The sequence below is a fragment of the Pseudopipra pipra genome, chromosome 12 (genome assembly GCF_036250125.1).
Source record: "Pseudopipra pipra isolate bDixPip1 chromosome 12, bDixPip1.hap1, whole genome shotgun sequence".
In the NCBI taxonomy this organism is placed as follows: domain Eukaryota; kingdom Metazoa; phylum Chordata; class Aves; order Passeriformes; family Pipridae; genus Pseudopipra; species Pseudopipra pipra.
The window spans coordinates 7,519,697-7,533,295 of record NC_087560.1 but is presented as its reverse complement, the minus strand read 5'-3'; the positions used below and the strand labels follow the sequence as shown (position 1 = coordinate 7,533,295).

Sequence of the window (13,599 nt, the reverse complement as noted above, 5' to 3'; positions counted from 1 at the left end):
TTGAAACACTTTGCCCCTCCCAAGCCACGGCCAAAAAACCTGGAGCTGACACTGGGTAAAATGTTTCTGAATCTGCCTGATAGGCCTGACACAAGTGTTGCAATTTGAGATAACAGTGGACAATCAGAATTTTGCAACCACAGGCAGCAGAGTCTGTATCATCACACGTGTCTAATGGCATTTTAGTGTGTTGGTTTTAGTGGAGCAGAGGTTTTGCACAGTTCTTAGACTAAATTAGACAGTCCTATATTAAAAAAGGCTTTGCAACTTGATATCATTTGAGGCAGTTCAGGAATTGTAAATATAACTGTTTAGTTCTACACTGAGTAATAGAAAAAAAAATAGTTCTAAAATTGGCCAGTGAGGTCTTTAACAGAACTGAAACTTTTTAATAAGCACATGAAATTGAAAATCCCTTGAATACCTTTTTTTACAAGCCAGTGTATTGGAAAGTAGCAAAAACTTAGTTAAAAATTATTTATTCTTCACCTGAGAAGGTGGCTGAGTTACCTCTTTAACTGTTTGACCAGTCATCAGTACTTGAGTGAAGTGGTAGTCTGGGTACATCTTTTGCTTCAAGGAGCAGTGCATTGCCACAGGTTTTCCTAGAGATGTTTACCTGCTGTAGGCAATATTCTGTGGATATTCTTCAGGCAGAAGCCACTTAACATTTATTTTCAGGGACAGGTAGGAACACCAAGAATTGCCTTGGAAAATTAAGGATTGATACCTAACACTTCCTTAGTTAAATATTCTTCAATGGAATGGATTAGGTGGGAAGTTTAATTTCATCAACTGAAAATTCTGGGCCAGCAGCAGGGTCACTTGTTTGGCATCCCAGTGGTATTTCAATATACTGTTATTTCTGCTTTCTTGCAGCAGTACTAACGAAGATGAGGATTTAAACCCAGAGCAGAAAATAGAAAGAGAAAAGGAGAGAAGGATGGCAAACAACGCCAGGGAGCGTTTGCGTGTGCGAGACATCAACGAGGCGTTCAAGGAGCTGGGCAGGATGTGTCAGCTCCACCTGAAGAGCGAGAAACCGCAGACGAAGCTGCTCATTCTCCACCAGGCTGTGGCCGTGATCCTCAGTCTAGAGCAGCAAGTGAGAGGTCAGTGCCCTGGTTGTGTGGTACCTTTGCTTATGGAGCAGTGCTGGTCCCTGGAAACCTGCACAACCAAGTGCAGAGCCATTAAAAGTGTGTTTTCTGTTCTGTAACGACGCTGAAGTTCTTTAAGAAGAGCAAAGAATTACTTTCACAAGAAGAAAAAAAAAGGGGAAAGGAGTGAATATGAAGTTTATACTTAGACCTTTCTTTCTCCTGCACAATTAGCCATCTCTTTACCTGAAGATGGTAAAGGTGATTACACTTTTCAAGGTAAATTGATTAATTAAAATATTGACACATCTGGCTTTAAATTGTAACCACCACTTGTTTAGTGATATAAAGGCTTTAGCAAGAATAAGAGATCTGTTTTTAAGATGAACCCCACATAATTGAAATGTTAAAATGGAATGACTTTATGTGTGTTTCCTTAGATTTTTCAATTAAATGTATACTGAGGAGGAGGAAACTTACTTCTGCTGTAATTGAATCAGAGCTGGGTTTACATGAATTTTCTTCCCGATTCCTTTAAATTTTTCCAGGAAAAAAACAATAGGCCTACTGGTAGGTCCAGAAGGAAGACTGCTTTGTGCCATTCACTCTTTTAAGGAGAGGTGGTTCTGGGAGTCATGCTCAGTTTTTCAGCTGTGTTTGCTCAGTCTCTGTATCTTTGAATCACTGATGTCACTGAGTGATACCAACGTTTTATTTTTGTGTTTTACTTCCATTTCCTCAGTTGTTGCTTGCATTTTGCACAGAAGATTCAAGCATTAGTTAAGAGTTTATTGAAAGTGACAAAGTGACAAACTTTAGACAAGCTTACCTACTGTGCAGCAAGGATGAGATGCTGTGTTTTCAGGCAGAGCTTTACTGATCCAGTTTTTAATAAAGAAACACACAGTCTCCAGCCTGAGCTCCTGCAAGGCACAGAGAGCAACTCTGCTCTGCAGATGAGACACCAGCTGGGGCCGTTGTAAAACCCAGTTTTAGCATCTCTGAGACTTAGATCTTGGGAATTGTTTTGGTCTGAAAATGCTTGCCATGGTCTAGAAGATAATGCTGAGTATGATGAGGAAGTCAGAATAACATTAATCATGTTTTTTGATGTTTAAAAATCATCAAGTCCATCTCCCTGCTCTTACGGGTTCTGTAATCCACAAAAAGCTTCATGTGATAATTAATCACTTTTTCCTTGGTCAGAGATTGCTTCCAAACCTCGTGTCTTTGGTAGAAATCTTTTTTCCAAATGTGCTAACAGCTAAATTGGACCCATTGTACAGGCATTGTAAATTGAGAACTTTTCCTTCCTCATGTCACCCCGGGTGCCTCTGAGCCGCCCCTGGCAGCTCCCGGTGCCTGTCAGGACAGGGCCCGTGTTCCCCATTTATCCCGCCCATCTTCCCTTGCACCTGTTCCTGAAGTGACTGACCAGAGCTTTGTGCGGCGCCCAGAGCAGCTTTCCCAGCACATTATATAATTGCATCAACGATTTCCTCTCCCTGCTGGTAATGAAGCTCCTCATTTTGTGATTGATGCTATTCAGAATCAACCATTTCAAACTGAAGCTCTCACTGCGGGCCAGCGTTTTTATCTCCATTTCCTAAATCACTGCAAATTAACTTCCTTTCAAAGTTTCCACATAATTAAATCTTCTTTAAAACTTCAAGGCAAGCCACAGTTAGACAAAGAAAACTGTGACTGAGAAAAGTTAGCAGGTTTTTTTTTCCAGTAGACTCTTTAGGAGTGCTCATCCTTAAAGAAATGCAGTAGGAGGCTGTTGATAATGACTTTGGTGACAGCAGAATTATCAAGTCCGTCCAAAATAGTCTCTGTCAGATGAGATGGATTTTACCCCTTTTAAAATGCACAGAGGTCAGTAAACTGCAGTTCTAGAGGGGTGCTTGTTCAGGGCAGGAGAAGGGCTCTTGCTGTCTGTTCAGTTTTGGCAGTGTTCTTACAGTTATAATTGTATCTGCCATCTCCAACTGCAAAACAGAATTCACTGACAGCGAGAAAAATACCTCAAAATGTTGATTAAATTCAACAGTGGAATATATTACCCCCTTTTTGTGTGTCTGCTGGGCCAGTGAGATTTACATCTTCTGTATTTTTATTCATAAAAAGCCATTTTGAAGAACAGAAACAGTCGACTTTTATAAACCGTCATTATTTGAAAACGAGATCCAAATCTACATCTATTGAAGCTTAAGTGGGGAAGTGAAAACATACTGATGGAATACCTTGATAGCTGGTCCACAGCTGGTTATTATAAAGTACTGACTTTAATGTGAGAGGAAATACGGTTTGGAAAAAAATTAATCCTGCTGCTCTATGTGACTGTCATCACATTGTTTTGATTGAGCTGAGATGGGCACAAGGTGATCTCACAGGCTTGAGGGGATGGTGAGAACTATCAGTTCAGGGCATTTTGCCTCCCCTGTTCTAACAGCTGGGTAATACTTATGGGGAGGAAAGGAGCAGCAACATTACTAAAGCTGTGTGATGTCAGTGAGCTTGGTGTGACCTCAGCATACCAACAAAATGCCGAAATCTCCATTTTATTACACCGTAAATTACAGACAGTTCCCGTTTTGCGCTTCAGTGACTTATGGTGATAAAGGAGGCACCTTTTCAAAGTTTCTCAAGGTGTATGTAGTCAGCCAGTAAAGGTTGAATTTGGTTTTTTGTTTGTTTGGGTTTTTTAAACACCAGTTGAGGAGATGTCTGGTAGAACTCTCAGCAGTGCTGGTCTGCAGCTTTAGACACCTGCATGTGTGCACAGGGATGTCAGCTCAGGAGGGGAAGCTGCAGAGCTGTTTTTACTCCAGCAGATCATGTCTGGACATTCCCCTTGGTGGCGGCGGATGGGATGTTACAAATGATGTTTTCTGTTGCAGAACGAAACCTAAACCCTAAAGCAGCCTGCCTTAAGAGAAGGGAAGAAGAAAAAGTTTCTGCCGTATCGGCAGAGCCGCCAACACCACACCCAGGAAGCCACCCTGGCCTGAGTGAAACTACCAACCCTATGGGTCATATGTGAACACCAGCCAGGTACGTCTCCTCTCGGGGAACAGCTCTTCTTGTGTTGGCTGCAGTCTGGGAGGTACCTGGGTATGTTGGGTTGTAGTCACTGAGCTGCCAGAGGCACCAAACTTCTTTGTGCTGCTGAAGTCCTTTCATAGCTGAGCATGAGCAAAAGCATCCAGATTTGTTTAGTTCTGTAATAAAACCCCAAGAAATTGTCGTCAAAGTCTCTGTCTTTCCATGTGTTGTTGCCAATGGCTACATCTCTTGGCTCAGGTGGCCTTCCTGGCATGACATCAGAGGAGCTGTGAACAGCTTGCTAGATAAGCCAAGCATAATAGAGATGAATTGTATATCTTTAAATGGTCTAAATATCACATTAGTTCATTTAAAAATCCACCTATTGTTTCCCAGTGCTGATACAGACAGTTTGAGAGACTCCTCATCCCAGAGAGATTTGCTGTCTGGCTCAAGGCCAGTCGTTGTAACTCCTCTCATTTGCCCAGCAGAGATTGTGAACTGTCTTAAGTCACAATCTGTGTTAGTAAAGATAGTGAAGATTTAAAGTGATGTTTTCAGCTTTGCAAGGTAGATCAGTGTTTCCAAGAGCCCCATGTGGCCCAGAACGTAACAGCTCATTTAAACCTGCTGATGGGAGGCCCTACAGGAATATTAGTCTTTTGGGCTTTACTGTGGCTTGTTGGTTGGGTTTCTAAACAGTTGGGAAAAACTTGATTTTAAAAAGAAAAAATTCTGAATATTTCAGTAGAGCTGTTGCCACTTTGAAAAAAAAATTGGGTTCAGTGCCCTTATTTTAATCTGTAGTTTAACTAAATTTTATGTTTCAAGAGGGTTTTTGTTGTTGTGTCTATAGACTGGTTTGCTTCTACTTTACCTTAAGGTAAAGGTGTCTTGCCAGGATATATCCCACGGAAGTTTAGTATTCCCTGGTGTTCTTAGAAAGCAGCAAATGTGCAGATTACTCTTCCTCCCATATCCTGAGAGGCCAAACAGAAGGTTCTGGAGAGTAATTGTTCAATATATTATATTCAGTATGGATATCTCTGGGAAGAAGGATTTCAAGGCCTCTCAGTGTGATTTTCTTTTGCACTTAACAGACTGAAAATGACACCAGATCCAGTTGAAATCATTTCTCTAATGTCAGTAGGAAGCTTTTTAGTGGTTCTTTTCCTAATACCCCTTTCTTCTCCCAAATTTCCTTCTAGAATTCCAGAATTATTGGTAGGATACACAGAAGGTGACCTTTCTTCACAAGGACACAGACAACTAACATTATATGAAGACACAAACATGACAGGAGAAAACACTTGAAGCAAGAAACCCAAATGCAATCTTATGATCAAAGCTACTGGTCAACACCTGCATCAGGATTGAAGATACAAGATCTTCAGACAGAATTTCAGCCCATGAGATACTCTGAACATATCATTCTGTTGCAAGCAGTGTGTCGCTTCTGCACAATCAGAGACTGTTGTGATCTCTCCACTCATTGTGGAAGTTGCCTTGTGCCTAAACTGAATTGACAAATGCATTGTAACTACAAATTTTATTTATTGTTATGGAACTGTAAAGGTCTACATATAAAGGGAAAAGTTAACATGTTAAAGGCTGATAAAACTTCAGCTGAATGCCAGCATTTACTAAAGCTGTTCACATTCAGAGAACAAAGCAGTGACAACCGTCGACCCGTAGCATTCCCAGCATACCTATTAGTGTCTTAAAAAAGGAAGGGAAAAGTCTTTTGTTGTCCTTTCCTCTCCTTTTGCCATATGACTAGTGTTTTCCATGCAATAGGAAACTATTCCTTGGTATAGCTTTTTTTATGTTATTTTTGATCTCTGGTAATCTGAACAGTTATGGTCATAGTTCCCCTTCCATACTGAGCTCTGTGCCTCAAGCCCCTCAGAGGCTTCATGAAGGCTGCAGGCAGGAGCAATACTGTGACCATAACATTTCTTGGATTTAAAAAGTGATTTTTATTTTCCCTCAGACTTTCCTCAAACGTTTTTTTTTTTTCTAATTATAAACAAAACCTTTTTAGGCTTCTAGGCTTCATAGTAAAGCTTGTAACGTGAAGTGTAAATTGGGTGGGGAGAATCTACTTTGTTAGAGTTGCTTTGTTTTCCGAGCAGTAAGTACTACATATAGTACATGTAAAGTGTTAGCTGTATGTAAGCACAAAATGCATTAAAATACAAAGGAGATTTTTTTCAGGCTGTAACTTTGGTGAATATAAAATCCTGAGTTCACCATGGCAGGTAGTGTGATGATATAACCACCAGCAGGGTGGGCTAATTACGTAATGGAATCTGAGAGCAATGGTCACCAGTTTTTCCTTCCTGTGCACATTAATGATCATGTCACCTTGTATGGCTTGTCAGTGGAGAAAAACCAGTGTGAATCAAATGCAAACAAATGCCCCCAAATGTCCCAAGCCATATTAGCATTAAACCTTTAAATGTTTCTCCCCCAGAACAGTGTCCGTAAGTATTCCTTTGTCACAGATGTGCTGAAATGGTTCAAATCCCTTTGAACTTCCATGGAAACTGTCTTCCACTGCAATGACCATGGGAGGAAATTTCCTAAGCCAAGGTTGTCTGAGCTATTGTTTATATAGTGCATCTTTCATCACTGGCAATTGGTTCACACACAAAACAGGAACAAAACTATAATTTTTATGAAGTCATTTAATTTGAAAGAACAAAAAGATGGATCGATAAAATAAACTAATGAATTTAAGCTCATGTTTTGGATGGTTCCTAACAAAACAGTTTGTGGAATTAGTGGACTCATTTCTATTACTTTAATTTGCATATATCATCCAATAACACCTGATTATATCTGTGGCCTTGTTCTTCATTTCAGTGTTTATCAGCTAAACGGAATTTGTTGCTTATGACGTGTGAAAGTGATCACGTGCCACTGCCTGGCCTTTTTCCTTCTAAGCTTGTTGTCTTTTTGGCTATATTAGACTTTGCAGTATGCCCAGAAGCTTTCCTTCATAAAATAGAAAGAAAAAAACATTTGGCTTATTTTTCACTGTAGCTAGTCTTTTATACAATAATCTTGTAAGAAAATTTCTTGAATTCTAAATATTACTCTTTCTAGATTTTTGAAATCAAAAAAGTTTTCAGTAAAAAGTTTCTTACTTTATTTTACTATATTAGGTAGTAAAAATGTAGGGTTATTTACCATAACCTGTTCATTAATATCAGAAATTTACAATAGCATTGTAAGACCATAGTAGGGTTCTAGCATACCGTGTAGTACCTATGGAGTATTGTAAGAGCTAATTGTCCGAGATGAATTGCTTCTCATCTTGTTCTCCAGTTTCCATTGTTGGTTTATTGCAGATTTGTACCCTGTGTCAAATTTCAAGGTATTGCTGATAAACCTTTCCAACCAGCAGCAAGAAGTTCAAAAAATTTCTGTCAATGTAACAGAAAACACTATGTATATAACATTTATGTAGCAATAAATGTGCCATCTTTTTTTAACATGGTAAATCAGTGAGTTTTTTAAATTTCTCTCCTCATGGGCAATGTGTTGCTTGAAAAGCACTAGAAAGCTCTCTTCTGCCTGTATCTGAACACAGCCTGACGTACATTCCCAAGGAACTGAGCGTGTTGCAGGCACAAGAAGCTCGTTGCTCCTCCCTGAAGCCAGTACAGAAATTCCCAGTGAGCTGAGGAGCAGCAGTGCCTGAGCTGTGCTTGCTGCTGTGCAGGGCAGGAAGGGGATTGCACAGGCAGACACAAACTGGGAGCAGAAGCTGATTCCATAAGGCACATCCTCTTCCTTCATTTTGTTCCTTCCCTTTGCCTGTCCTGAAGAAAGGGTGCTCATATCTGAGCCCCTCTGTGCAGTGAAGTTCAGTGCCAAGTTACCTCTATATAAGTTTTATGGAAAAATAGGAGGGAAAGTCTGTAGTTCAAGCCTGAAATTACAGTATTTCTTTCTGAGTGCAAACAAAAGGAACTGGAAGTGCACAATGTCCAAAGGCACACACAGACAGAGGTGACACCTTCGTGCAGTTCCTGGTCCTCAGCTGTGTAAGCCAAAAACCTCAGGTAATGAGCAGACCGGGGAAGCTTGAGATTTTTTAACTCTTCTCTAAATAAATATCCAGGGAAAAGCACATCAAAGACAAAAGCAGATACAGACACTATATACATATATATATATATGTATGTATATATATCTGTAAAGTGCTGATGTTTGAATGTGGTGTCAGTACCGCTGCTGTGCACGGCAGCGCTTCCAGCTCCCGATCCTGTCCTTTGTGACCTTAGAAACTCTGGGGATTACACTGATATCCAGGGGACATTGGACAAGATTTGCCAGCCTGCAGGTCAGACTCAGCCATGTCAGTCTGTCTTTCAGATGCATTTAGCAGCAGCTGTGGGAGAGGTGCCCAGTGCCTTCCCCAGCACACGTTCCCAGTTTGAACTTACTCCTGTAACAATTCTAAATCCAGCCCCTGAGCACCCATCAATACTCCTCTTCCCTTTTCTGAATAAGACCTACTAGTTTGTCACTCTTTTTCAGAGAGAGTAAAAATGGCAATTTCCCCTTCTTCATCTTTCTTTTACCATATTCTGCTGTCCTGTTATCATTTACTTTCTGATCACAAGTCTTTCACCTTTTTTTTTTTTAATGTTTCCTTCTTTTTTTTCCATTTGCTCTTTTTTGTGTGTGTGGAAGAGATGCACGTTGGGATACCTTTGTTAAATGCAATTCTTCTAGAATTAGCATTTGGAATATTGTAGGAAAGCTCTCCTGTAAATCTAAAGCATTGGCAAAGTCTTAAAATAGACTTTATCTTTTTTCCTCCGGCTACTGAGTAGTTGTTGTTAAAAAGAAGGTTTCAGATTCTTTATTAGTTAACATTTCCCAAGAATTAATTAACATTTTCCCCACAGCATTTGGAAGTCATGGGAGACCAAAAATAAAATTGGAACTGTCTGCAAAAGACAACTGAGATAGCGGGTGGTGAACTTTGGTGGGAGTTTGTTAACACCACCACCTTATGCTTCCTAATACACCTCCCCTGGGCACAATAAAATGTCCTGTAAAAGGAAGAAATAATTTGTCCCAACTTGAAAGCCTGGCAGCATGTCCAGAGGAGCTGGGGAAGGCCCACCAGGAATGAATGAGCAAACTGGCCCTTTCCTGCCTCTGTGCAGGCAGAGAGCTGAGAGCCAAACCGTGCTCCCCAGTCCCAGCACACCACAGCCTGGGAGGGGATGGAGGGCTGCAGCCCTGGGGAAAGGCAGCCCCCAGCTCCTGCCTTCCTGCTGCTCACCTGCCCACAGAGAAAGGCTTCCCAGGCTGTGGTGGGAAGGTTGCTCCAATCCTTTTTCTCTTCCCTTCAGGTCCCTGCTGCCAAAGAGCAGGTAAGTCAGGTGCCATTCAGGGGTTGTTCTGTACTGTTAAACCTGCATTTGTTTTACTGAAGTTAATCCCTCTGTCAACCTGGAAGCCTTGGCAAAACAGGGAGAGTTTATTTCCTGGGGAAGATACAAATCCACTGTTCCACTGATACCTCAAGCACTGCGGGTACGTGTTCAGAGGGACTTCAGCTGCTGATGGAGTCACCTTGGATTGTTTGTGTGAGTCATAAACTGCCCACACCAGGCTCTGGAACTGCAAGTCTGGGCTGTAAATAGAGTCCCTTTCAATTCCCTCCTAATCCTGACTTCTCAAATGTTTTGCTGCAATTGAAAACATCTGTTAAAAAGGACCTGATGTAAAAAAAAAAAAAAAGTCTTATAGAAATTATACCAAGACAAAAATCTTTCTCAAAACGTTGATCAAAAGGGATCCTGGAGGGCAGACCTGTTAGAAAGTCAGAGGCTGGGCTAAATACTTGGATTTCTGGCTATTTCAGGTAAACTAGAGACAGAGGAATGCCAAGGCTCTTTCATTTTCAAGAAAGATGTGCTGTATTTGTGGGCTTAGTATTTCCTGCATCAGCCTCAGTTGCTCAGACCAGAACTGAACCTCAGTAAAGAATCTACATCTCAAATACTGAATTGCCACTCAAATAATGAATCTCCTGTGTGTAAGTATGAAATGATAAGGTAGGAGAAGTTTTTGGATCACGTTTTGAATGTTCAGTTCACACCTGCAAAAGCCAAAGAGAGTATCACAACATTTGTTTTAAAGGTGACAGGGAAAGTAAGTCTTGCAGATACTCTTCACGTTCTGTTTGTACAGCACAGAGCAGCAGAGAGCTCACATCTGAACTCATTTTCTGTGTGCTACAGACACAAATGCTAATGCATCTGATTATAAATATAACAGCTAAAGTTCATTAATCCCTAACACTACCTGACTAATTAAGATAAATGCATGCAATATTGGTTTTAAGTCGATGGACTCTGCTTCCAGTTTACCCTTTTAAATGGGTAACATTTAATTAAATGTACATTTAATTTGTTTGTGTGTCTAATTAATAGCTGAAAGTGTAATTAAACATAAAGCTTTTTAAATGCTTATTCCTTTCCCAGCACACAAGAACAGTAAATGTGAGCATCATAAAATGCAAGTACAACAGGAGGGCAAGAATACTAAAAATGAAATGAAAAAGAAAAAAGGTACCAGCCTCCAGAATATGAAGGTAGTAACCCACCATAAATTAGTGCCTGTCATTATCTGTAGCCAGCTGTTCGTCATTATCCTGTTATACAGAAGTAGAACAAATGTGTCAATAAAGCTTTCATTATAAAGTGTTTGGGATATAAATGCAAATTCTGCATTTAGAGGAGCATCAGGGAAAAGAGTGTGAGTGAAACCAGAAGTGACACATGTCAAGCTTTGCTGTTTTCCCGGCGTGGCTGTTTGGCCTGTCCGGGGTAACTGATGAAAAATTACCACAGCCACACACTGGTTAATCCCATGTTTCCCTGGTGACTTTTCAGCTGGAAAGCCATGTAAACTGAGCTGTCTGTGCCTGCTTCCACAGGTCTTCCTGGACTTCCTTCCTCCCTTGGCCCTTCCCTGCCCCACCCCACCCCTAGTTTCTGTTGCATGAGACACAGTCTCCAAACTGGATCAGTTGTAAGCAAGCTTAAAACTTCTAATTCCCAGGTACATGCCTCTGCTAATTAACTGATGGAATCCTTAGCATGGTGAAGGTTTGCTGCTCCAGCATGGAGAGCAGTGGTGAGATTCAACAATGCCAGGTCCCTTCCAGCATGACAGGTGAGTCAGAGACACCTCTGCCTCTCTCACAGGCTGAGACAGACAGGGGTGTCCAGCCAGGACAAGAGAGGGCTCCAGGGAGACCTTCCAGCACCTTCCAGTACCTAAAGGGGCTCCAGGAGAGCTGGAAAGGGACTTTTTCAAGTGCATGTGGTGACAAGACAAAGGGTAATGGGTTTAAACTGACAGAGGGCAGGTTTAGATTAGATATTAGGAAAACATTCTGTATTGTGAGGGTGGGGAGGCCCTGGCACAGGTTGCCCAGAGAAGCTGTGGCTGCCCCATCCCTGGAAGTGTTAAAGGACAAGCTGGATGGGGCTTGGAGCAACCTGGTCTAATGGAAGGTGTCCCTGCCCATGGCGGGGGCTTGGAAGGAGATGATCTTTAAGGCCCTTGCAACCCAAACCATTCCATGATTCTCTGATTGACAATAATCTGTTCATTGGAAAAAAACCCTCTATTTTGTCCCACATTTGCTTTTAATTTATTTCATATTATTTAGTAATATTTTAAGCTCCATATGGAATGAGAAGGACATCTGAAGGAATTTTCATCTTAGATCTGAACTACTACATTATAACCATATAATTCTTCTCTTCTGCACATTGCTGGAATAATTTCCCCCCCCCCAGGCTGTTAAAATTCGCTCTGCCCAAGGGCCCTTGATCCCACAAAGCCATATGCACAGTTTATGCACAGGACAGCCCTTCTCACTTCAGTGGGCACTTCATACTGAGTTTGTATTATTTCTTCACAGGTCAGGAGCCTGACGTTTGCAGATCTGAGTTTTCTACAGTACCCAAGGTAGGAATCTGTGCAAGAGAAGATTCACTGCTTCTTTTCCATTAGAGAGCTGAAGACAAACTCACCACTATGGTCTGTCTACTTCTCTGTAAGTGAAGCAAACCCAGTGTTTTAGAGCAGGGGCTGGGTGTGGGAACGTGAGTCTGTTGCATCTGTGACTTTATACAGTGATTTGGAGACATCTATTTTGTAACAATTGGGAAGAAACTGGGTGGGTGGTGTAGAAGAGGGGAACTGTGAAGACCAAATGTTTAGCTGTATTCAACTGTAAACAGAGTGATAGTCAGTAAACAGTCTCTCTGAAGAGAGTAATTAATAGGCACATGTGAAGAGATGGAAAAGAAGATGTATCCTTCTTCAGCAGACATCAAAGGGCAGCCTGGACAGTGAGAAATTAAGCATTCCCTAAGGAGGCCACACAGCTGTATGTACATTCAGCTAGGAAATGAAATGCAGTGTAATGAGCTAGGAAAAGGAGGAGTGAGGGGGTGAAACAGGCACTGAAAGAGGAGTCCTCAAGTATCAAAGGAAGGAGCAAGATGCTCTGTGAGGTTGGGAGCAGGACTAGAGAAGCAGGGAGGTCTGAGCGGGTCAGCTCTTTCTGCAAAGGGGTCAGGTTGCAGAGAAGTTTTGCAGGATTAGAAAGAGTGATAAGACAGCACAGTAGGTAGCCTCAAAACAAGATAAGGAAACAGAGGAGGAGCCACTGAAATGACTGGTTCTGCATTGTGATTCTCCTGCCTCTTGCTCCATCTGAAAGCAGAGCCCTGTGGCAGTTGGCCAGTTTGACAGGGAAGGCGATAAAAATAAATTACATCCTCTGTTTCCAGTACAGACTGAGATGGTTCCAAAAGAATGGGGGAAGGGAACTTATTGCAGAGAGAAAAGGTACAAGATCCAAAACTCATTGGCTGTTCTCTGTAACGTGGTATCACCACTGACTCCATAATGTACGTACTTGGCTCCATGTGGGGTTTGGGAACGTTCCACCTCTGGGACCAGCTGCTTTCACAAATGTTTCATTGGAAGAGAAATACAGGTTCAAAATGAAGGAAATGCTCTTTTCTGTCTCAAAGAGCACATGTGAAGCTGAGAAGAACAAATCAGAGAGGCCAAGCAGTTTTAGATTCCCAATGTCCTGGGTGGTCTTTGCTGTTAAATGCTATCTATCTAAATGTCATCTGTGGAGAATGCTCTCCTTCAAACCCTGTCTAAAACTTGGACAAGATAGATTTTCCCAATGAATTTGAGCAGAATTACACATATGTTGTCAATGTGCAAACCAGGTTTTGTGCCCCCAATTTAAATAAAGTCTAAGGAAACAGGTCTTTTTCAAGTTTCTTGGCCCAAGTGGACGTGCATTTCTGCTGTAGAAGCAGCTTTAGCAAGGACAAGTGATCTCTCTTGGACACAGCACTAAATGAGTGGTTTTGCATGA

The 13,599-nt window shown here is 41.5% G+C and overlaps 1 protein-coding gene across 9 annotated transcripts in view; it reads left to right on the top strand.

Annotated features, from left to right (window-relative positions):
* Positions 1–7,648, top strand: part of TCF12 (transcription factor 12) — a 159,944-nt gene extending 152,296 nt beyond the window's left edge. For 6 of the 9 annotated variants that reach the window (XM_064668220.1, XM_064668224.1, XM_064668223.1 and 3 more), the window contains 3 exons: positions 880–1,112; positions 4,004–4,157; positions 5,357–7,648. In XM_064668220.1, coding sequence (XP_064524290.1) covers positions 880–1,112; positions 4,004–4,146 — 376 coding nt within the window. In that variant the 3' untranslated portion in view covers positions 4,147–4,157; positions 5,357–7,648. The remainder of the gene's footprint in view (positions 1–879; positions 1,113–4,003; positions 4,158–5,356) is intronic. The other 3 variants (XM_064668225.1, XM_064668222.1, XM_064668228.1) reach the window with 1 other exon arrangement.
* The last annotated feature ends 5,951 nt before the right edge of the window (positions 7,649–13,599 follow it).